The 25,626-nt window shown below is 45.5% G+C and overlaps 1 protein-coding gene and 2 long non-coding RNA genes across 3 annotated transcripts in view; 1 reads left to right on the forward strand and 2 right to left on the reverse strand.

Moving 5' to 3' along the window:
• LOC144818167 (baculoviral IAP repeat-containing protein 1-like) overlaps window positions 1–25,626 on the reverse strand; it is a 1,283,508-nt gene that overhangs the window by 1,100,075 nt on the left and 157,807 nt on the right. Inside the window, exon 3 of the mRNA XM_078675291.1 lies at window positions 8,869–9,463. Within this exon, the coding sequence (XP_078531417.1) occupies window positions 8,869–9,463 (595 nt within the window). The remainder of the gene's footprint in view (window positions 1–8,868; window positions 9,464–25,626) is intronic.
• Window positions 10,331–25,626, reverse strand: part of LOC144818168 (uncharacterized) — a 65,607-nt gene continuing 50,311 nt past the window's right edge. Inside the window, exon 4 of the long non-coding RNA XR_013607058.1 lies at window positions 10,331–10,417. This is a non-coding gene — a long non-coding RNA (uncharacterized LOC144818168). The remainder of the gene's footprint in view (window positions 10,418–25,626) is intronic.
• Window positions 18,807–24,231, forward strand: LOC144819443 (uncharacterized). The gene is made up of 3 exons (XR_013607373.1): window positions 18,807–18,891; window positions 20,127–20,273; window positions 23,428–24,231. It is a non-coding gene; the product is annotated as an uncharacterized LOC144819443 (long non-coding RNA).

Below are 25,626 nucleotides of genomic sequence, written 5' to 3' on the forward strand. Positions count from 1 at the left end.
CAACAGATCAGGGCTTGATCCATCACCGTTTTTTAGCTCACTGCACCATCCCAGTTCAGAACCTGGCTATATGCAAATTAGTCTGTCCCTGGCCCAGTGCATCATGGGAACAGGGCAGACCAAACTACCAAGCCAATTCTTCACTGGAAAGGAAACAAGCTTCCGGGGACCGGTTTCTGGCATTACAGCCGTCTTCGGCCCGGCTTGCTTGAATCCTGATGGTGCAATGAGCAAGGGACTCATGTCTGAGCATACCCTTCCACACTCATGGTGGCCAAAATAATTACAAAAAGGGGGTGGTGATGGACAGAGTATCTGAGTTAATCAGAACACTCCTACCCAGTCAACAGATCAGGGCTTGATCCATCACCGTTTTTTAGCTCACTGCACCATCCCAGTTCAGAACCTGGCTATATGCAAATTAGTCTGTCCCTGGCCCAGTGCATCATGGGAACAGGGCAGACCAAACTACCAAGCCAATTCTTCACTGGAAAGGAAACAAGCTTCCGGGGACCGGTTTCTGGCATTACAGCCGTCTTCGGCCCGGCTTGCTTGAATCCTGATGGTGCAATGAGCAAGGGACTCATGTCTGAGCATACCCTTCCACACTCATGGTGGCCAAAATAATTACAAAAAGGGGGTGGTGATGGACAGAGTATCTGAGTTAATCAGAACACTCCTACCCAGTCAACAGATCAGGGCTTGATCCATCACCGTTTTTTAGCTCACTGCACCATCCCAGTTCAGAACCTGGCTATATGCAAATTAGTCTGTCCCTGGCCCAGTGCATCATGGGAACAGGGCAGACCAAACTACCAAGCCAATTCTTCACTGGAAAGGAAACAAGCTTCCGGGGACCGGTTTCTGGCATTACAGCCGTCTTCGGCCCGGCTTGCTTGAATCCTGATGGTGCAATGAGCAAGGGACTCATGTCTGAGCATACCCTTCCACACTCATGGTGGCCAAAATAATTACAAAAAGGGGGTGGTGATGGACAGAGTATCTGAGTTAATCAGAACACTCCTACCCAGTCAACAGATCAGGGCTTGATCCATCACCGTTTTTTAGCTCACTGCACCATCCCAGTTCAGAACCTGGCTATATGCAAATTAGTCTGTCCCTGGCCCAGTGCATCATGGGAACAGGGCAGACCAAACTACCAAGCCAATTCTTCACTGGAAAGGAAACAAGCTTCCGGGGACCGGTTTCTGGCATTACAGCCGTCTTCGGCCCGGCTTGCTTGAATCCTGATGGTGCAATGAGCAAGGGACTCATGTCTGAGCATACCCTTCCACACTCATGGTGGCCAAAATAATTACAAAAAGGGGGTGGTGATGGACAGAGTATCTGAGTTAATCAGAACACTCCTACCCAGTCAACAGATCAGGGCTTGATCCATCACCGTTTTTTAGCTCACTGCACCATCCCAGTTCAGAACCTGGCTATATGCAAATTAGTCTGTCCCTGGCCCAGTGCATCATGGGAACAGGGCAGACCAAACTACCAAGCCAATTCTTCACTGGAAAGGAAACAAGCTTCCGGGGACCGGTTTCTGGCATTACAGCCGTCTTCGGCCCGGCTTGCTTGAATCCTGATGGTGCAATGAGCAAGGGACTCATGTCTGAGCATACCCTTCCACACTCATGGTGGCCAAAATAATTACAAAAAGGGGGTGGTGATGGACAGAGTATCTGAGTTAATCAGAACACTCCTACCCAGTCAACAGATCAGGGCTTGATCCATCACCGTTTTTTAGCTCACTGCACCATCCCAGTTCAGAACCTGGCTATATGCAAATTAGTCTGTCCCTGGCCCAGTGCATCATGGGAACAGGGCAGACCAAACTACCAAGCCAATTCTTCACTGGAAAGGAAACAAGCTTCCGGGGACCGGTTTCTGGCATTACAGCCGTCTTCGGCCCGGCTTGCTTGAATCCTGATGGTGCAATGAGCAAGGGACTCATGTCTGAGCATACCCTTCCACACTCATGGTGGCCAAAATAATTACAAAAAGGGGGTGGTGATGGACAGAGTATCTGAGTTAATCAGAACACTCCTACCCAGTCAACAGATCAGGGCTTGATCCATCACCGTTTTTTAGCTCACTGCACCATCCCAGTTCAGAACCTGGCTATATGCAAATTAGTCTGTCCCTGGCCCAGTGCATCATGGGAACAGGGCAGACCAAACTACCAAGCCAATTCTTCACTGGAAAGGAAACAAGCTTCCGGGGACCGGTTTCTGGCATTACAGCCGTCTTCGGCCCGGCTTGCTTGAATCCTGATGGTGCAATGAGCAAGGGACTCATGTCTGAGCATACCCTTCCACACTCATGGTGGCCAAAATAATTACAAAAAGGGGGTGGTGATGGACAGAGTATCTGAGTTAATCAGAACACTCCTACCCAGTCAACAGATCAGGGCTTGATCCATCACCGTTTTTTAGCTCACTGCACCATCCCAGTTCAGAACCTGGCTATATGCAAATTAGTCTGTCCCTGGCCCAGTGCATCATGGGAACAGGGCAGACCAAACTACCAAGCCAATTCTTCACTGGAAAGGAAACAAGCTTCCGGGGACCGGTTTCTGGCATTACAGCCGTCTTCGGCCCGGCTTGCTTGAATCCTGATGGTGCAATGAGCAAGGGACTCATGTCTGAGCATACCCTTCCACACTCATGGTGGCCAAAATAATTACAAAAAGGGGGTGGGCATGTATTTCCATCAAATTCTATGGGTGGGTGCACTGGTACAACCATACACTGCCTAATGGAACGCTCTTGATGCAATGTAATACAAAGCACAGCAGTGTATTATGCCGCATTACTTTTGGTTAGAAACCAACACAAATCATGACTTTTGTTGGTTTATAAATACCAACCTGAATTTTGTGTATGGTCCATGTTAAAAAAGTAAGGCTGACTTAAAACAAAATCTTTGTAAATCTGGCTGAAGTCTATTATTTTAAGTGTTTGCTTTTCATTACATTTATAACATTAGACTAACCTTTTATTATTATGTAAAGATCGCTACAGCAGGTTAATATGGTATACTAACATAGAAACTCACATGACAAATAAAATTCATTTTTTTATTTTTAAACTATATAGGGCCATTCTAAAAAGAAACTTTTTCTGATTTTCTTTGTATATTCTAATTGTTTAGGGGATTAAACTTGAAAAAAGAAAAAGGGCATGACTTGGAGATATAACATAAAAAAGCCACTTCTTCTTGGCACACTGGTTTTCCAAAACCAACTTATCTCTGGTTATTATTATTATTATTATTAACGAGTTTTAATATAGCGCCTGGTTACCATTAGGCATCCCCGCGCTCTTCCAGAGAAAGGCCACTACCACACAAAGCACCAGGATTAGGCAGGGAACAAGAAAGTTTTTAAAAGTTTACGAAACCGTAAAAAGCTCGCTTCCGAGCGCAGGTACAGGGGGAGAGAGTTCCACAGGATGGCCACATTTATAGAGAATCTTCTACCACCTGTTCTTGCCTTCCTCGCCCTCATGACCAGCAGCAGATGTTGATGGTCAGAGCGGAGAGAGCGGGAGGCCTTGTAAGACTGGACCATATCCCCAAGAATGGGTGGGCCTTTCCCCTGTAGTATCTTATGGGCTACACAGAGTGCCTTAAATTTCACCCTTTCTCTGACGGGAAGCCAATGTAGCGCCTTCAGTGCAGGACGAGCCGACTGGCGCCTAGGAATGTCCGTCAGGAGCCTGGCGGCCGCATTCTGCACTTGCTGCAGTTTGTTTAGGGTGGACTCTGGGGCGCCCAAAAACAGTACGTTACTGAAGTCCAGCCGCGAGATGATAAGCCCCTGAATAAGTAACCTCCTAGAGGCCGCTGGAAGAAGAGGTAGGATCTTCCGGGCTGATTGGAGCAGGCCGAAACACACGCCTGAGATCTTTTTTGCGTGTGTTTTAAAAGAAAGGTCCTGCTCAAGCCACACCCCCAAGCTCTTGATCTCCTGCTTGGGGGTGGGTACAGGTCCCAGGCAGCTGGGCCAACTGCTAGGTGGTAAGGAGGGAGGGGAGTTCCCAAGCAACATCAGTTCCGTTTTGGAGCCGTTGAGCTTAAGAGCTGAGCTACACATCCACGTGAAGATCTTGTCCAAGCACGTGTGCAGCCGGTCAGGATGGTGAGTTACCTGGGGAAGACCTACCACCAGCTGGGTATCATCAGCATAGCTGATGATCTTGATACCCAGAGGCAGTACCACACTCTCCAGGGGGGCCATATAAATGCTAAATAAGGTAGGGCTCAACGATGAGCCCTGTGGCACACCACACTGGAGAGGTACTGAGGGTGATTTCTCATGGCCTTCCCACACCTCAAATGTCCGACCTTCCAAAAAGGAAGGGAACCACTTGAGGGCCATCCCAGAGACCCCCACCCCCGACAGCCGACGGAGAAGCACCTGATGGTCTACGGTGTCAAAGGCGGCACTAAGGTCCAGGAGGATCACTGCCACCGATCCCCCTGAATCCAAAATGCTCCTTGCACTCTCCACGACTGCCAGCAGGGTAGTATCGGTCCCCTGACCGGGGCGAAAGCCAGTTTGGGATTTGGCCAGAAGGGAATTGGACTCCAGGAAGCCAGATAGGCGACTATTCACCAGCTTCTCCGCCACCTTGCTAAGGCCGGGGAGCAGGGAGATAGGCCTAAAGTTGGCGAGATCGGCTGGGTCCAGGTTAGGCTTCTTCAAAAGAGCCTTCACAACCGCTCCCTTCCAGCTAGGGGGTACCACTCCTTGGGCAAGAGACAGATTTATAAGGTCCGTCACTGGCCGACCGATGGTAGGGGCTACCTGCTTCAAGTACTTCATGGGTGCAGGGTCTTTGGGAGAACCACTTTTCATGGTTATCAAAGCTGTGAGAACTTCTTCCACGGTAACAGGGCCGAGAGAGACCAGCTCTGCCGATCGCACCCTGGGCTGAAGCCCTGGGCTACCATCCGAGGCAACATCCTCGGTAAGCCGGAGGAGAGAAGCAAGGATGTTATCAATTTTTGTCTTGAAAAAGGAGGCCAGTTCGGAGCATTTCTCACGTGGGTCCTCGTGAATGACCTGAGGTTCGGGGGCTTTCAAAAGTTCTTTAATGACCCAAAATGATTCCTTCGAGGAGTTGGCCGCAGAGCCAATTCTCTCCGCAAAGAATCCAGATTTAGCTACCCGAATAGCAGATTTGTAGGTACTAAGAGCCGTCCGATATTCTCTCCGGCTCGTTTCGCTCCAATCTTTCCTCCATGTCCGCTCCAGCCTCTTGCAGCCCTTCCTCAATGTCCTCAACTCAGGTGTATACCAGGGCGCAGATCCCACTCTCTTGCCCCTAGTGAGTTGTTTCTTTTTGGGGAGGAGAGCATCCAGTGAGTTGGTAAGCCAGGTGTTAAGATTCTCATCCGCGACTAGCGGATTGTACCCAGGGGGAGGCCGCGACGCCTCCAAATGTGCCGCCCATTTATCAACTGGGAGCCTAGACCAGGTTCTATCCATGGTGTAAACCCTAGGGGCCAGCGCAGCTGAGATGTCGAACTGCCACTGGGCAGGCACCATAAAGTGGTCTGTCCAAGGCAGGGCCAGCGGTGGAAATGCTCTGAGGCCAATCGAGTTGGAGAATATAGGGTCCAGCAGGTGGCCTTTCCCATGTGTGGCACCCGAGTTGGCCAGGTTGAACCAAAAAGTTTTGAGATCGCCTAGCAGATCAGCTCCCAGAGAATTAGAAGGGTCGTCAAGGTGGATGTTGAGATCACCTAAGATGACAAAGTTACCCGTTGAGGAGGCCAGAAGTGCAGTTGTTTCTAGAAGGGAGTTGAGAAAATTTCCCAAGGTTCCTGGTGGACGATAAATGAGCAAACCCGCCATAGATGCCGTAGGTGAAAAGCGAAGAGAGAACTGATAGCTCTCACAGTCGCTCACTCCTCCATCCTGAGCCTTACAAACTAGTGAGTCCCTGTAGAGGATAGCAACTCCTCCTCCCCTCCCCACAGGTCTGTCCCGATGGGATATGAGAAAGCCTGGAGGGAGTGCTCTGACGATGTCAGGACCCGAGCTGGAGGAAGTCCAGGTCTCAGTGAGGAATAGCACATCCAGGTCATAGTCCAAAATAAGGGAATTGATCTCAGTAGCATGACTGGGTAGAGACCGACAATTCAATAACGCCATGGAGAGCACTGACTTAACGGGAGCCGCATTCCGACCCACGGTACAAGCCCTACAAGGCAGAAACGGTAATGATCCTACCTGGGCGTATTTGCAAGTAATAGGGTGGAAAGGCCGCCAGGACATGAGTTCCTCCCTCCCATACATAATACAAGTACGAGAGGCTCCAATAAATCGGGCATAAGGACTGGCCCTGGGCCCGTCTGGGCCCGGACGGGCACAGACGGGCTGAACTCTGGCGTAACTCCGGCATCAGTCCGGCGTCCCCGCTGCGCGTAGCCGCTGCGCGTAAGCATGGCTCCCTAAATAGTCTCCAAACGAAATGGAGAGAGGACTTGCTGGTGCGCTGGAACCCACTCACCCAAGATGGCCGCCACGAGTCAGGGGCGAAGGACCCGCAAAACGCGGTGAGGTACCACAATTAGAGTGCAGGTGAGATGGAAGAGGTGGGGGAATGCGAGGCCAGGCAAGGTAAGACCAGGGGATAATTCTAAAAGTAAATTCTAAATAAAATACAAAACGGGTGTTTTAAAAGCTGAGATTGCCACAAGACAGACGCTGCATGGATAGCGCTCGCGCTAAAATAGAACGCGCTGCACAATCAAGCCTCCCTAAATAGTCTCCAAACGAAATGGAGAGAGGACTTGCTGGTGCGCTGGAACCCACTCACCCAAGATGGCCGCCACGAGTCAGGGGCGAAGGACCCGCAAAACGCGGTGAGGTACCACAATTAGAGTGCAGGTGAGATGGAAGAGGTGGGGGAATGCGAGGCCAGGCAAGGTAAGACCAGGGGATAATTCTAAAAGTAAATTCTAAATAAAATACAAAACGGGTGTTTTAAAAGCTGAGATTGCCACAAGACAGACGCTGCATGGATAGCGCTCGCGCTGAAATAGAACGCTCTGCACAATCAAGCCTCCCTAAATAGTCTCCAAACGAAATGGAGAGAGGACTTGCTGGTGCGCTGGAACCCACTCACCCAAGATGGCCGCCACGAGTCAGGGGCGAAGGACCCGCAAAACGCGGTGAGGTACCACAATTAGAGTGCAGGTGAGATGGAAGAGGTGGGGGAATGCGAGGCCAGGCAAGGTAAGACCAGGGGATAATTCTAAAAGTAAATTCTAAATAAAATACAAAACGGGTGTTTTAAAAGCTGAGATTGCCACAAGACAGACGCTGCATGGATAGCGCTCGCGCTGAAATAGAATGGTTAAATGGTAAAATAAAATGGTTGAAGCACTCTGCTCTCCAAAAACCGCATCCTTGCTGCACTTGCCACAGTAAATAGTCATGTGCAGGTATGCACAGTTGGTGTTGGTATGTCCTTGGAGCACTTGATATGGGAGAGTGCCCCAAAGTGCAATGGAGGGTCCAGAAGTGGATGTAGATGCCTCCTTAGCATCAAGTATCCATTCCTGCGAGGTGTCTAGGGTGGTAGGACCGTATGTGCTTTCACATGCCTGAAGCTCATTGGGAGTACTTTGTAGCACCCTGGGAAAAGTCCTTGTCAAATAAATCAGCAGGTGATAATTTTGGCTGACAGCTTTTTCTCCCTGGAAGGATTGAAAAGAACTGTCAGACAAGTGACTCCCCGTTGGTTCTTGGGGTGTCTTCCTGCTCCGCATCCATCTCTTCTCTCGCCTCTTCAGATGCTATTGTAGAAGTTAAATCTCACCCAAAATTGTAAAATTTTTAAAAAACAGTAGGAAGGCTGAGCAGATAATGTGGTCACACTCAAATGCTAATCCCAATTGCGGTTGAAAGGGTGGGAACTTCCTGTAAATGGAGCAAGATAGTGATTTCAATCAATCAGATTTCTTTGTTGGCTGTTTCAAGTGCCGCTGTACCATATTCATGTACTGCATGACTGTAACAACCAAAAAAAGAGGTAATTTCACAAAAAAAGACTCAAGGGATCCTCATTCGTTAACATACTAGGAAAAGCTCTAGGCTAAAAGATAAATCGAAATATCTCTTTCTTACTAAGCACAACTTTTTAAATGTTTTTACGATCCACACACTACTCCCACGGGACCCAGAACAAGAAGTAAAACCCGCACAGAACTCCTGTGGGGCCCTTCCATTGGTTCTATGGTTCCTCAGAAGTACTGTGGGAGCCTGGAAAGTGAAAATTTCAACAACAAAAAATAATAACACACATTAACATGTAACATTAAAACATACTACTGAAAATGTACTAGAAAACCTAAAGACAAGATAGACATGATACTTCTCTTTCTTAATAAAATATTACTTTACAATAAAAAAAACACCTTGAAATGTTTAAATGTTTAAAGGTTAAAGGGCCAGTATAGTTAGGTAACAATGACAGTCATATTGTTATGTTTTAAATCTAAAAAAACACTGAAATTCACCAGTTAGACATCAGCGCGCTATGTATAACTTGGCGGCTCACCACACCTTACAATATTTATACCAGTAAGTAACAACGCCTAAAAGTACAACATAATTAAATAAAAATACATACTCAAAGCAATGAATATAACTACATTCATCGTCATCTCTTTCAAAGCATTAAGGATCATATGATATGTTGTTTAATCTCAAAAATTATTTATGACATTTCGAAATGCATGCCACTTCAAGGTTGAGGTAATGCACATTGCTTGGTTGTTGTGTGAGTTAGGAATTGTGGCCCTAACAATGTATATATATTTGAGTACACACATATGTTTTACCTGTAAAGAAGAAACCTGCCCTCGCAAGTGCAGCTGGATCAGTCTTGGCATAGAAAGGCCAGCTCTTGAAGGAGTCCATTCTCTGCTCCACGGCTGTGTAGATGGGCGCACTCTCCGGCGCATTGTCCTCTGGGAACTGAACCCGAACCTCATACTTAGGGATGTTCCCCACTTCTTTACCTTGAATGAAGTCACAGTCAGGGTGTATTTTCTGGTGGGTGCTGAGTGGGGTCAAGCTGATACGCTGCACGCAGAGAACTAGCCCACAGCAGAAGCACTGGATGCTGTTATTCAAGCCGGTGCTAGCAAATCCAGCGCTAGCCATCTCCTGAGGCGACCAAGCAGAGACATCCAGCCAAGAAATGAATGACTTTAATCGGGTGGATTCACTTCTCATCTGGTGGTTGTATGCAGGGACTCTTTGCAACTGTTTGCGTGTCTTCTTATATTCTATCTCTTGTGCAAGACAATATTTTGCATAATCTATATTTGCGAATGCCCAGATCACTGGCTTGTCACGAAGGTCCTCCTCAAAGCACTCAGAGATTTCTGAGAGATCTTTAGCCTCAGTTGAAATTGTGCTGCTAGCCATCACCTGAAAAATACGAAGAGATTTGTCACCACCACAAATGTAATGCTACATATGACACATATTTGAAGGATGAAGAGCCTTAAAACTCTGCCATTATGAACTATTCAGAAGAGCACTAGGAGTACTTTGCTGTTCACATAATTTGACACAGTGGAAGAAAACTTCATTTTTTGGCAGTTAAGTGAAGCACACCACACATAGCTCTCCTATGCCCTGAAGCATTAGCACAGGGTATAGCTTGCACCGAGGCATTTAGAACCTCACCATGTTTTTCGAGGTATTCCAGTAATTTCAAGGCTGCAGTCCTTCAATTTTCCTTTAAATTTTAAGTTGTGTAAATAGCTTACAAACATTGTAAGCCCAATCATGCAAAGGTAGGAATATAGTATAACATTCAGAACAAACTGCTGTCCTTTTGCTTAGCTTAGCGCAAATACACCCAACGAGGGTGCCCTTTTTACAGCATATGTTGGTTGGGTCGAACAGTTTAATTATTCATTACTTATTTATGTATTATTATTATTTGACACTGTCTATCTACCATGGCTTACCCTGCCTTCTAACTAGACCTTAGTTACCCATGTCACCCAAATTGTGGCCTTCTTGAGAAGTCCAGCTTTAATCTCTTTTGCTACATATTTCTTTTTAATATTGTTCAACGATTTTGTTTTGCACTTTCTTTGTGGTAACATGTTTAGCAAAACGGACTGTCTTCCGTACTTTAAGTGTCCTTTACTCTTCCTCCATCCCTATGAAACAATTCCTCAATCTCTTTGGTGCGTTAAGCTCGTTCACAACAGAGCCTCTTTTCCTGTCCCACCCGGTAGTGTCCGAACTTGACTTCAATCTGTAACCCACCGACTGCCAGATGGAAAGTACAACCTGGATCCATCCCATCGTAGCTCATCGTGGTGACCTGGCTGTCACTGCATCCTATCTGAACTCCTATAGTGGATCCTGTTGGTAAGGCAAAAGCTAGTTATTACCAGAACTTAATTTATTGTCTTAAGCCTCACCCCAAAAGTGCTCTCACACTTACTTATACATCCCTGCTCCTCAGCTCTGATCACACGCACAGAAAATTTCTTTACTAATTATTTCCACTCAAAAATCAAAAATACCAAGGGTTGGCTTAATGCTCTCCTAACTGTGCTCATATCCTTCTCCAACACTAACTCCGCTGAGGCCTAGCCTTGTGTCCATCACCAGCCTCTGTTTTATATTCCTTATGAGCTCCTTCCCACCTTCAATTTGCTAATACCTCATATTCTCCATTTGAAACCTTTTGCTTTCAAACTGTTACAACTAGTTATTTCCTCTAATCCCCCGACCTCAATATTTTAAGTTTTACTCCTTGCTATTATATATCTGCATTGATTTAAATCTGTAATGGTACCAACTCTTCTGAATAGCTGACTCCTCTGCTCCCTCAGCTGCTATTCACCTTTAAAATTCTTGGAAACTGTATCTTCAAAAGGATCACAGAACATATTTCCTTGGCAAACCTTATTGACCCTCTCCATTTGGTTTCAGTGTAGTCCATTCCATGGAGACAATTCTGACTCGTGTCTAAAGGTGTATTGCTCCATTCCATCACAACGGATTGTCTTCATTTCTCAACCCCCTTGGTTTATCAGTTGTTATCGACCACTCGATCCTTGCGTAACATACTTACTTCTGTTTGAGTTACAGGAACAGCTCTGTGGTGGCTAGTTAGATATTATGCTTCTAATACGTCATTTTCAATATATTGGTGCTCTAAACCACCCAATTCTATCTCTTGAGTGCTCCCCAATGTGTAGTCACTGGCCCCTTGTTATTCTTACGCTACACCTCTATAGGTATGATTACCTCTTCCTATGGCTGCTCCCATCGCCTACATGGAGATGGCACCCTGATTTTATAATCTTCTCTTTTGTTCACTCCTCAACTAAAGGCATAAAACCTCTAACCTTTTTGTACTTGATCTCTCGGCCGGAAACTCACTTGTGATTAATTGATTTTAAGATTAAATCCTCTACTTTGCTTCTTCCACCACCATAACCATAACCATAACCCTTCTCATTCTCCTATTGACAGGTATCATTACTCTCTTACCCATTGCCAGAACCTTTGGAGAACTTTGATTCCAGACAGAGGCTAGACACTTTTTTCTCTACCAGATTCACAGTTGCACCCTCTTCAACAGTGGTGTCAATTTTTAAAACATCGATTCCCACTTTCGATACCCCATTTGTGAATAATAAGCTGGAATAATACAACATCTCACAAGTATGGCTTCTAATCTTTCACAAAGTTAATCAACTTCTTTACGTGTGTACTCTTCGCCCTCTCAGTCCATGAATGCATCTTCACCACCATCTAATTAGTACCTCGCTCTCAGTCTGCAGCAGATCCCAGTTTATGTTTTCAACTCTGCTCTTCTCAATGATTCGTGGCCAGGCACCCCTTCGTATCCAGGCAACACACTTCAACCAAATCCCAACCAGATCTCTGTAATCTTCCCACCATTGTCTGCTCACAGTCTTGAGATCACTGTTCGCACAATCCCATGTTTGATCATTCTACCTTTTTGTTGACCCCTTTTACTCTCCCTTGAGCTTAGGGCAATTCCCATTGCTATTCTCCTTTAAGGTTGCTACAAAAAACACATCTGAAGTGAGGAATTCCTCCAGCAAAGCTTGGAGGCCACATTTTTCTGGTTCATAAGCTTAGAAGTAGCTCAAGACAACTGAAGTAGAAATAAGCCCACATTTGTTCTCACTTCCATACAAAGGTGTCCAACGTCCACTCTTCAACCTCTCACTTTCTCAATTATGTCAAAAACCTCAATACACTGAAGTAGCATGAACTAAAATTGGCCTGTAGCACTGCATGTTATTCTATATGCTGCAGATGGATAGTAGTACACAAAAGTGGCCATGTTCTATGTACAGATCTAGGAAATCGAACATAAAGAAGCAAGGAGACTGTGGCACTACGCTGAAATATAGCCACGAGTCTTGAAGTGCCGCAGCATCGCCAATCATTCTGTGACACAGAGGGGCAGTGGCAATACCTGCAATTTCAATGCAGAGTGGAGTGCCTGAGGAACAGCTTGGGCTGCTGAAGGAGCTGATGCTGGGGCACGGTGAGAAGCAGAGGAGCACGAGGCCTCTGGCGGCCAGGCTGGCCAGTACAGCACCAGATGAAGGTTGCCACCTGTAGACACTGCAGGCTGACAACAATGGCTTTTCCCGGGGGTGAACCATATTCGGCGGAGACACTTGCAGCACCCCCTCAGAGTGTAGTGTGAGTCATAGTTTGTACTAGCTTCTAAGCAGTAGTGATACATGTGCACTCTAGAAGTGGCAGTGCTTTAATGGTTGATGCGTTGCACAATGTTTTTCTCTGAAGGATCTAAATGACCAGCTAATGCGTGTCCCTCTTCAGTGTTTACTGTTGAAGAGAAAAATAATTTTACAAATTGATTTAACCCCTTCTACGCTCATGACGAGCTCAGCTCGTCATGAGTTACGCCTGCCGTACGCTCATGACGAGCTGAGCTCGTCATGTAACGCGGTTTTCCGCAAAAGTCAGCGCACAGCGGGAAAACCACTAGCGCACATGCGGTTAAAAAAGGGAATGTTACTCTCAGCCCAGTTCTCAAGTCTTCATTCGCCTCCTCGCCACGTTTAACCTTTCAGCAGCTCCCTGGTCTCAGACGCTTGGCAATATGACATTGCCCTGAACCTCACTGCCCTCTTTCCTTGCCTCCCTCACGGCCTTACTCCCCCCCCCCCCCCCAGACCAGATTCCAGTTCATCCTAGCCTGTATAACTTTCAAAACCATTCACTCCACACCACCAAACTACCTACGACTCATTATGAACAAGCATTGGCATAGCCAATAGGTCTCGCCTTTGATACCTTTTAAATGTTTAGCCAGAGCTATTGGCTTTGGCAGTGTTTTTAACACTATGTTGTAGAGCATTGTGGCTGCTGTGCAGCATTTAAAAAAGTTATAATAAAAAAGCGTTACAAGAATTTTTGTTACCATATAAATAACCAAGAATGAGAGGGCCCCTCCCGCGCCTAGGGGATTAGTGACATTATGGGCGAGAGGCGGCGAGAAAGAGGCCGGGCCAGCAGTAGACATGTGGTCAAGGGGAGTGGGAGGGGCTAGCAGTAAATGCGAGGAGGTAGGACGAGCTCGCAGGTGACCCCTCCCCAGGGAAAGGGATAAGAACACTGACCACGAGGGAGAAGCCCTCTTTGTCCTCTTGCCTCGGGCGCCGCGGGTCACAGCTTGAAGGAAGTTGCCCACCCACCCATCCCTGTTGTTAAAGGTAGAACTGGCGGGGTGGCGGGGTCCTGGCCAAGAAAAATGTCATGGACTCCTTGTTTGGCGGGGAATGGCTCATCCTGGAACAAGGAGGGCAGTCAATGGGGCTCCGGGCTGGCGGGAGAGGGGGCCGTCCTGCTGGTGGTCCTGGACTCTCCGGACCTACCCGAGATGCAGGTGCTTGGAAGAAGCAATTTGGGGAAAGCTGGGGTGCAAGGAAAGGCGCAAAGCAGTGCCAGGTGGCCGCATCTAGGGGGTAGACGACGGGTAGTTCCCTGGAATGGAATGGAAGCAATGGAGATGGGTTGTGGCCTGCTGGTACAACCCACATCCAAGGTGGGTCTGGAGATCCTGAATTGTAAATACAATTGTAACCTGTGGTGCAAACGAATACTGCACGACCCTATGTTTATCAATGTGTGTTGGATTGTTTTAATACAGTGGGTCTAATGTTGACAATGCATAAACAAATAAAGAGGGCGTTATCTGAGAGAATTAATAAAGACTACGCAGTAAAGACCAGCCACTTTGTATGGTGCCTTTTGTGGGGGGCAAAAGGGGGGCAAAATATGGTGAGACGAATTGCACGTTATATGCCTACTATACATTATGTACTAATGAACGACCCTTTACATGAAAATACATTTCTACTTTTGTTTGTCCATTCAATGCTTGTATCTTCTTGCTCACTGTTTGAAATAGATATATAAGACTCCCAATGACAAGAAGAAAATCCATCTCACATAACAATATACAAATGTAAAAATGCTACCCCCGAACATATCTACCCAAACTCTGGGCTGCTGGCAAGGCCACATCGAGGGGAACACTGATGTAGGACTCAGCCATTAAATGCAAAGAGATCTTTGCGGAACAACAATGCTTGGAGCACTTAATAAATACTCCCCAGAAAAGATCATTGAGAAGTCCATCCCCAGAACTGAGGAAACAACTAGGAGCAGAGAAAGAGTCATTACATACTGTTTTCTCATCCAAAGCAGAAAACAATTTGTAAATCAAAAATGATGCCATTATGATCTGGAGATCCTGTGTGACAAACTATAGTAGGTTAGGCTGTATTTACTCTCAACTATGTCTTATAATACAGTGATATATGCAAAATGTTATTTTATGGGATCTTGTTCTGAATTGTTTCCTTGAAACTATACTAGATTAGATATTACTATTAGTATATTGTATAGGGTTATTAAATACCAATAAAGAGCGTTGCACAAAAAAGTGAGATTTTTAACTCCTTATGCCATCATTTAAAGGAAGTGGCATTTGTAGCGTCACAAGACATGCTGGCACTGGCAGACAATTCTTGTGATTTGCAAACCGAATCCTTACCAGTTGGATGGAAAGACACATGGCTTAGGAGGAGGAGCTACATGCACGCGAGCTGCAGGAGCTGCCAAAGCTACTGAAAACGGCATCCTCACGCCGTCCTGCCCCCGTGCCTTGCTGCCCATCCATCGCCGTTCACCCCTCCCAGGCTCCATTGAGTCGTGAGACGACAGGCAGCAGGCGTCTAGGAGACAATGGAGCCTGCCATATCAGGCCTGTTCTGCCATCGCCCTCACACCTACGGACAGTGGTTCCAGTAAGGCCGGGTGTCCGGCGGCGGTTTGCCAAGGCTGCAGCTCTGGGCGCAGCGGACTTAGGCTCCACAGCATTTGAGAGAGTCCCTGGTTGCAGATGCAGCCCGACCAGATTCAGGTGCGGCTTGCCACCAGGGTGTGCTCTCTCCCGCACTGTGCCTGCCCGCGTGCCGATACTTGTCCTCCTACCCTTTCTGCCAATGGGTCACACTGCCATCCTCCGTCTTTTTAAATGGGTACAGCTTTCTCCCTTGCCCATCATCTGCCACCCTCCACATTACAAACAGTGAAGAGTAGCGGAGACCCTGAGAAATTGAGAAAGAGCTGACCCACATCACTCCTCACCTTCTTCATTTTCGCAGGCACTTAAGTAAAAATCGTGATATTTTTACAAAAGTGCCGATTTCGCGGGCACTTTTGTGAAAATCGCTGCATTTTTACTAAAGTGCCGATTTTGCGGCAAACCGGGAAATTGCGAAATCCTGGAGGGTCTGACAATAGTACTTGTAGCATCCTCAAACACCCAATGTCAGAAACAGGCAATTATATCATCCCAAGACCACCACTGTCAGGAATTAGCAAACATAACATCCAGTATCAGTAAGTAGAGCAGGTAGTATCCCCAGACACTCTTTATCAGCAAATTGAAATGTAAACACCCCAAAGCATTCATAATCAACTTGTAACATAGCCAGAAACTCATTGTCAGTGTGTTGAACGCGTAACATCCTACACCCCCCACTGCCAGAACAAGGTCCTTGTACTATCACATGGCATTCGCTGTCTGAAACTGGCATGTGTGATATCCCAGGTTGCCAACTATCAGAAACTGGCATTTGTAATATTGTGATACTAAAAGCCTGAAGCCGCGCTTGTAACATTCCAAGAAATAATGCCAGTCAGTGCAAAATATAACATCACAAGAAATTCATTTTGAGAAAGTGCCACGTAACAACAACCTACAGCTAATAATTGGAGCTATCCAATGTGCAATGGTAACATTCTCAACATATAATTTCGGGAAATGGCATATCAGCATCCAAAGCATCGGACATGAAAAGACTGTACTTTGTTTTCTTAACATACATTAAATAAATTACAGAAAGTCTCTCTCATGGCATCTGATCACGGAAAGCGACACTTGTATCACCACAAAGCACTCACTGTGAGAAAGCAAAACGTGTAACAACACAAAATCATCTAAGAAAAAAGAACTTGCAGTCTGCCAATGCATTTAATGCCATATGTTGGCAACTGCAAAATCTGATAACATCCACGAAATACAAGTCCCTGAAGTGGAAGGTTGTTAAATACACTGGCAGACTAAACAGTGCTCATATTATATTACAAAAAAGATATGTCAAAGAAAGTGATTCGGTTGTAAGAAAATGGAAAATGAATACATTGAGTGTGACACCAGGGGAGCCCTCAAAGCTGCAAAACAATGGTCCAATCTCGCCACCAAGTACGCAAACAGAAAACTTTCAACACTTGACTTCTAAGATGCGTCGAACTGCATGCACCCGGCAGCATACACTAGTCCAAATACCAGCTCGCCCCATTTAAAAGGGGAAACAGCAGAAAGTCACCAAAGAATAGCATGCTCTGCAGTACAGGGCAGAGTGGCGATGGAGGCAACTGCACAACTGGTGGACGCAGTACTCTGGTGGAAATTTAACAAGAAGGTTAGGGATGTTAGGGGGCAAGGATATTCATATCAGGGGCAGAAAGACATGCAGCCAGAGCGTTTCCCTACGTGTGTTACTTGTGACATCAACCGGATAGCAGAAAGAGACAAGCAGTTGTCTGAAACCTACATCACAAACCAGGACGCGTCCAGATTTTAACTTTGCATTCTGAAAGTTGTAGTCCTGTTTATCCTATCCAAATCAGAATCACATGCCCCAGAATACATTAAAAAACAAACGTCCGCTGGATGAACTACTCACTCAGAACCATTGGTAAAATCAAGAGCATTAGTATATTACACTTTGATCACCTTCGGCATTTGGCTATAAACATTGATGAAGCGCTGGCGTCGAAAGAGAAACCTGGGTCAATGACAGTCAGCAAACCATCTACCGTTCTGAAATTTTATTTAGGCCAATGCAAGACCATCACAACAAAAATGCATTTGTTGGTACAAGGAATCCCGGAACTGCAAACTGAAAGCTCAGAGGTTGAGCATTATAGTTTCATATCACTCTAACTGGAAGTCAAGCTACAAAATCTGTGTTCACAGCAAGCACTTCAATTCCCTTTAGGTTGGCGCACATTGTCCTAATACAGCGCAAAACTAAAGTAGCCCCCTGTCGCGATAACCTATACTATAGTTTTGTTTTGTTACAGACGGAGGAGGCCGGCTACGCCATGAGCTGCCCACCAACATGCTACTATACCAGATGCCTAAATGCTTCTACACCCCATGAAAAGAGACAACACCCCCTGCAACAGGTTTCGTTGCCTATCAAGTCTCACTGAGGTTAAGCCTTTACAGCTTTTTTGTTGTTCTTTGAGCCTCTGTCTTGTAATCACCCAAACGACTCAGGCAGGGTTTCGGGCAATGGGCACATCAAGCGGACTTCTGTTCGGTTTGGTATAGGGGCGCCACTGTTGGGTACCTTCCTGGAGGACTCTACTTTGAAGCTGCCGCATCCAACGGACGAATCTTGCAAAACAGGATCCTGTTCAGGAAGGGCAAGGAGGACAGCTTGTCCCTCTCTAAAACATGAAGCATGGTGGCCTTGATGCAGTGGCATGCTGCTTTCCAAGCAGACCAAGGCCTCTAGTAGTTGGGCCTCAAAGCAGAGCACTGCTTAAACAATAGCACCATCTTGGAATGGTGTTATATCATATGATATGGCATTTTTTTAAGGACACAAGTCACTTTAGGCATGGCCGCTATTGCTTGAGTGGCAACGCGGCGTGCAGCGCTGCTGAAATGAAAACATTATTGCGGCTGGAAGGAAAAAAAATGTGGCGTACCATGGTGCTGAAATGAAAACATATGCGCTGCTGAAAAAAAAGAAAAATTAAATGCTTCGTGCCGCGCTGCTTTAAAAACAAGTAACGCGTGCGTACCTGCTCTCTGCCACGGTAATACTAACTGGGAGTGAACTTGCGAGAAAAGGTGGGACATACACCCACCATTAGCCATTTGTAGGCTATGATTTATAACCGACACACACAAAAGCCAATGCAAAGCGTGAGAGGAGTCAGGCCCCACAAAGTACAGACAACAGACTGTTTATGCTCGACCTACAAAAATACTTATATTCTAAATGGGGGGCTAGGGGGTGGCATTCAAAGAATGTCCACACCTGAGCTGCTTCAGGCATTTAGTATCGCCCAGAGCGAGCACGTGCAGGCGAGGCGCCTGCTTTAGAATACACCGTTTGAAAACACTGCATTCTAATTAGTGCCAGTTAGGGGTCCTGAGCGAGGTAGGAGACAGCACGCTCAATTTCATGGTCATTTAGTTATGGCGGAACCTCTGCTGATATGAGGTAGGCTCTTAGAGTATTATGCCAGGCTGGGAGGGAGGATTTATTAGCCCCTGGTGTTTTTTGTCAGGCCTGGACTGGTTTGTCTTTGAAGAAAAGGGCTTCCTCTGAAGGTGTGTCTGCTGCAGTGGTTGCCTGTGTGTTATCTCATAGTTCCTCTGAGGTTGTGTCTGTAAACGTTTGTAATGCCATGAGTAAAATATCAAAGGAAGCTCTCCATCTTACTTCTGTTCATCAGCCAGCTTCTTCTGTTGTGGTGAAGGGAAGAGGGGGCTCGCACACGCTCAGTCAGGGGCAAGTTTACCAGGAAGTCAGCCTCTCTTAAAGGGATATCTAGAATTTCTGAGGGAGTTACTTTGGCTGACAGTGAGACGTTGGCGCCATCCAGTGGCGAATTAAATTTAAGCAGTTTTGGTGATATTCAGGATGATTTGAATGCAACACTGTCTAACAGACGTGACATTCCGATTTTGATACTAAATTTCAATTGTCTAAGGCTGGGGTTTACGGTTTTTGCGAGAGGCTACTTTCGCCTGTCATTTCTTCTGATACTAGCAATTTATCATTGAATAGTTCGGTTTTATCAAATGTTGTCGCCTCAAAGGCTAGTACAAGTAGTTTTTCTGTTGTAAATTCTCAAATTATCAAATGTTGTCGCCTCAAAGGCTAGTACAAGTAGTTTTTCTGTTGTAAATTCTGATTTAAACTGTGATTGCCTGAAAATCTAATGACCAAGGCTAGTTGTTCAGCCTATGATGTTGGTGGCGCAGATGTTTGTTCTGTTACGGCAGGTAGTGAGCCTCCTAATTTGGGTAGGTGGGTGTGAATTGATGCAAAGGATAAGGATAGTTTGGCGATGCCCGGCCAATTTAAGGACACCCCACACGTCTGCAAGTAATTGCGACTTGCAGGCCAACGCTATGTTGGGGCTGCAGAAGGGGCATCAGGTGCAGTGAACCGCCGTTAAGCAGGTTTCAAGCGTCCTGTTCACCTCATGGACACCAAGTTAAGAATGCTGATGCAATTTTCCCAACACCGTTACCTGATCATAGGCTCTCTCAGTTCAAAAAAGCGGTGAACTGGAAGCAATTTGATGGTGGTGTGAGGGATGGAGCTCAGCCATCCTGCAGTGGGAGTATACTGGGTTTTCAGGCTAATGATGAGGATGATTTATCTGATCTAGAAGATGGTGAGCTCGCTAGTTACACTAAATTGTCTACCCTTTTCTCTCCAAACAGGGGGGCTTATTTACAAGATTTCCCGAGCTTATCTTTTGCAGATGAAAGAGTCTGAAAGGAGTTTGTAGGAGCTAGAGCTGTTTTCTAAGGCATCTGACAGCGCCAATACGAAGAGACGTGCAATGCTGGACAAGACTTGTCAATCAGGTGAGTCGGTCTCTGATAGTCAGAATAAGTCCAATTTTAGAAAACTTAAAGAAGATACAGTTGTCAGTAAAACTGCAGAGGCTAAGGTTTATTGCCATTGTGGGTCTCCTTCAAAGCTACAGAATGTAATCTCTCCTAAAACAGATACAATTGAAGACAAAGTTTTGGCATCTAGCACAAATTCACAATGGGAGAAGGATGGTAAGGACAAAACCTTAGGCTTAAACGGCTTCCCTACATGGGGCTGTCCATGTCATTAGGTTCACATTTTAATAAGCATACTTAAGAACACATTTGAAACTGAGAATTTGTAGATGTCTTCAAGTTGATGCATAGGGAACTCCAATCCAAGGAAGGTTCTAGGGAGGAGGCTTGAGAGCTGGCGAAGAGAACCAAGGTTCCCACTAGTTTTGATTCATGGACCTCAGCCTTTCTGATTTTTGCAAGTGTTTAAAGCGAAAAGTTTCCGGATCGTTCGGTTTCACTTTTCAAATACTTGGATACAATCAGAAAGACTCAAGCAGAATTTGGAAGTTTTGCCTGGCTACATTATGATGAAGAGTTCAGAGCTCGTCTGGTGTTAGATACAGAAAAACCTGGGTGAAGTGGATAACAAATTATGGGTGCAATGGATGTATCCCCAGAGGCCTCCCCCTACGATGCATACAGCCAGTGGGCTTGTTATTGCTCCCCAGTCCTTTCTTAACAGACCCACTCCAGGAGGGGTGGGCACGTGGGATACATCCTCAGCATTCGCTACAACAGCCTGTTGGAATTTTACTCTCTTAGGAAGAAAGCTTTAAAGTTGGAGTGGGGTTTTAAGGAGGACTTTAAGCTTGGTTATCAAGGTCCCAGGCAATGCCTATTTGCACAAAATTTGAAATCTGCAAAGCAATTCCCCACACATAATTGCCCACAAGTTACACTCTGAAATTCCCGAAGGTAGGATAGCCGGCCCCTTCCTCTCTTGGCCCCTTCCCAATCTTATCATTTCCACTTTAGGAGTGGTTCCCAAAAAGACACAAGGAGGATTTCACATGATACAACATTCGTCCTGGCCACAAGGTTTGTCAGTAAATGATTTTATAGCCAAGGAATACACAATAGTTCAGTTCGTCTCAGTGGATGTAGCTCTTGATTTGGTTAAGAAGGCAGGCTAAGGAGCGGAGTTAGCCAAATGCAACATAAAATCCGCTTTTCAGTTACTTCCAGTTCATCCCCAAGATTTTGAATTGCTTGGTATACATTTTCAAGACCATTTCTTTGTTGACAAAGTGTTACCTATGGGGTGTGCAGTTTCTTGTCAACTGTTTGAAGACTTTAGCTCTTTCTTACAATGGATTTTCTCATTTAGATCAGGATATATGCTAGTGTCTCATTACTTGGACGATTTTCTTTTTGTTGGCCAAGAGGGATCACAACAGTGCAGTAAGGCACTACGATTTTTCCAGACCTTGAGGCAAGATTTAGGTGTGCCTCTGGCAGAGGAGAAATCAGAAGGGCAGGAGACATGTATCATATTTCTAGACATTGAAATTGATACAGTTAAAATAGAAGCCAGGTTGCCAGTTGTTAAGGTGCAAGAAATTGTGAATCTTTTAGATCATGCCAAGACATTGACAAAACTCACTCTGATTGAGATGCAGCATTTATTAGGGCACCTAAACTTTGCCTACAGAGCATTAAGCTGGGAGATCTTTTTGTTGGAGGTTGGGCTATGCTATGGCTGGTGTGTCATTACACCAGAGGGTCAGAGTTTCTATTTACATGAGATCAGATTTTGAGGTCTGGTTATTATTTCTTAAAAGTTTCAATGGTGTACCTATGAGGTCTTTTGATGAACAATTTGTGCGGTCCATACAGATTTTTTCCGATGCGTCAGGAGATAACGGTTTTGGACTTTTCCGGGATGGGAGATGGTACGCGGAACCATGGCTTTGGAAGTGGTTGTTTGAGAAGCGCAGTATTGCAATCCTTGAATCTTTTCCCTTGATAGTAGCTTTGACAGACTGGGGCAAGTCTCTGGCTAATAAATCTCTGCTTTTTCATGTCGACAATAAAACCGTTGTTGATCTAGTTAGTGGTCAGAGGGCAAAAGAGAAGCGCCTGCTGAAATTGTTGCAGAGGTTTATGCTGGGTTGCTTAATGTTGAATATAACTTTTAGAGTGAAGCATGTTCCTGGTCTTGACAATAATATAGCTGATGCGTTCTCGTTCCCAGTGGCAGCGATTCCGTGGTTTGGTACCCACAGCAGATCCAGAAAAGACTCAGATTCCTCAGGAGCTATGGTTTCTAGCAGACTGAAGATAAGGATGTTGGTGGACCACTCTCTTGCTATCAGCACACGTTTAGCTTACAGAAGGGCATGGGCAGAATTTCTCCAGTCAGGTGCGACTTGTCGTAACAATGATCAAATAGGCTCTTTACTACTTAACGATGACATACTGCGTTTTGCTCTGAGCAATTTTGACAAGGTTAAAGATGCTACCACTATTGCGGGGAAGCTTTCAGGCATCTCTTTCTATGATAAGTGCTTTTGGAGTTATGACCCCTCTTTGGGAGAGTTGGGAAGGAGGATTTTACTAGGATGGTCTAAGGTGAAGAGGTACAACTTGCGCAAACCTATATCTTTTGCCTTATTTGGGGGAATTATACCAACACTGCCTACACTCTTTCAGGATATCTGATCTTTTAAGAAAATCGTTTATTCAGGGTCTTAAGAATTCCAATGTGTCAACCTCATTAGATTCACGGAGTATTAATTTAGAATCATCCAAAACGGACCAAAGAGGTAAAGGGGCTACTGTGGTGTTGCGGTAACTTAGCGGTCAGCTATGCCCATGGTTTGCTTGGTTACAGTTTAGAGTTTGAAAGTTACCATAATAAGTTTATTTTTCATCATCAGGATGGATCTGCGCTAACTGCTTCCCAGCTGTTAGCGGAACTAAGAAATCTTTGCTTTTATTAGGTCTAAACCCTTTCGAATTTGGTACACATTCTTTTTGAATAGGAGCAGCTTGTCAGAAGGGGTATTTTCTTGCAGCAGCTACGTTGTTTAGGCCGTTGGACATCAAATTGCTGTTTAAAATATGTTAGAGATTTGAATGACTTTTAGAAATCATTTCGTTCTTGCTAACATTTATCTCTTTCTAGGTCCCCGAATATCTTCACTGGCATCCATGGTGAAGGTATGGATCGTCGGACACTCATTCGTGAGATGGTCGGCCAAACAAGCTGAACGAAGCCTCTATGGTTCAAATTTGGGATTTAGTTTTGAGGACACTGACATTTTCTGGTTTGGTAAGAGTGGTATGCGGTGGAGTCAGCTGCTGCCCAGTTTATACGAATTGGCCTCTTCTAGGCCACTAACTAAGGTTTTACTGCTACATTTGGGTGAGAATGACTTTGTGCAGCTGTCAGGCCTGGGTCTTCTACTGGATGTTAAAGTTGACTTGGCAAAAATTGTGACATCCTGGTCTACTACGAAAATCATATTTACAGCACTGGTGCCAACGCAGGTTTGGAGGGGTGCCAAAACGTTTTCTGCCGTCGATAGAGCTTGGCGTAAGTTCAATATAGAGCTTCACCAGTTCGGCATCATTAACGATATTAGCTGGCTATCGCATGATGATATTGAAAAAGACGATTTTCAGTTTTTCAGACCAGTTAGGGTTCATTTGTCTTTCATTGCAAATAAGTTGTACATTGTAAATATTAAGGACAAATGATCTTACATTTTGGGCTTGCCTCCGTGGGGTTGAGGGATTGTATAAGAGTCTTTCCTTTATTGGGGTTTCCTTGGTTGAGCTTTGATATTTATTGAAGAGTTTTTATCTCATTAAAACTTTTGTTTCCTTCACAAGCTGTTATTTATGGATTTTATTTATGCTGGCTATATGGCAAAGCATTTTTTATATTGCATTTCCAAGAATAACATTTTAGGGGAAGGGTGGGGGGACAGGAAAAACACCTTTACCGGATTTTTTCCTGTTGACATATTTGTACGGGATTGAGGTAGGCAGGAAGGGTTGGGGCAGGCAGAATAGCTTAGGACAGAGAAAAAACAGAGATAAGGGGTTGGGGTCGAGGTTCAAGGAGGGGGAAAATTGGGGATCCATAGGGGGGAAAAATGAATGGGGGAAATTTAATGGGGGACCGATATGGGGGAAATTTCAAGGGGGATTCGATATGGGGGAAAACACATGGGGTATCGATTTGGGGGAAAATTCATTGGGGAATCGATATCGGGATATTTCATGGGGGATCAAGGAGGGGTGGCGGGGGTGGGGTTACTTGCAAGTCATTGATTACATGATGGTATTGTTTTTGTTGTTGCTGAAATAAAAGCGACTTTTTAATGTGATGAGATTCATTGCCCGATTACGTGGTGGAACCAAGAGTAAGGTAGTTGGGATTTTTACCAAAATATGATGAATATCTCATCTCTATTTTTTCAATCAATGAGGCCTCTTTAGTTTTCCTTTTCAACACCGAGAGTAGGTTACAAGGTGGTGTCTCTTTCACATTTATGCTGCACAGATAAAATCACTGGGCTTTGCAATAGGTGATAGTTCTATTCCTGAAATCGCTAAATATTACAACTTTTAAAAAACTAATTATCAAACCAAATTTTAGATACCTATGAACTGTGTGCATTGGTGAATACTTAATGTTGGCAAACACATACTTTAATGTTGACAAAATAATTGGCGAATTCTGCATTTAGTCCAAAGGTTTGAGCAGGCAAGATAATCATCCACTTGCAAGAGATGGTGCACACTCCCCAGACGTAAACTAAACTAGCATGTAAACAGCACAATTTTCACATTAGAAGCGGTATGATCTGTAGATCTTTCTTTAATGATCTTTAATGATCAGAGGCACCCTCATCTACAGACCCCCGGGACCACGCACACACACGCACACAATTCAGCGAAGACATCGCAGACTTCATCAGCCCGCACGCCCTCCCCTCTGTTGACTACATCCTCCTAGGGGACTTCAACTTCCACCTGGAGAACAACAACGACACCAACACCACCACCCTGCTGGACAACCTCGCCAAACTCCGACTCAAGCAACTGGTGAACACCCCCACCCGCTACGCCGGCCACACGCTTGACCCCGTCTTCTCCTCCAGCAAGCACATCTCCTTCAGCCACTCCACCGGACTTCATTGGACGGACCACAGCTGTGTCCACTTCAACTTCAGAAGAACCACGACCCACCACCACCCGCAACAGGGACATCATCAACTCCTCCTTCAACACCGCCACCTTCCCGGAGAGCTGGAAGCACGCCGAGCTCAGCGCCCTCCTGAAGAAACCTACAGCGGACCCCACCAACCTCAAG

This window comes from Lissotriton helveticus, chromosome 2_1 (assembly GCF_964261635.1).
Source record: "Lissotriton helveticus chromosome 2_1, aLisHel1.1, whole genome shotgun sequence".
In the NCBI taxonomy this organism is placed as follows: Eukaryota; Metazoa; Chordata; class Amphibia; order Caudata; family Salamandridae; genus Lissotriton; species Lissotriton helveticus.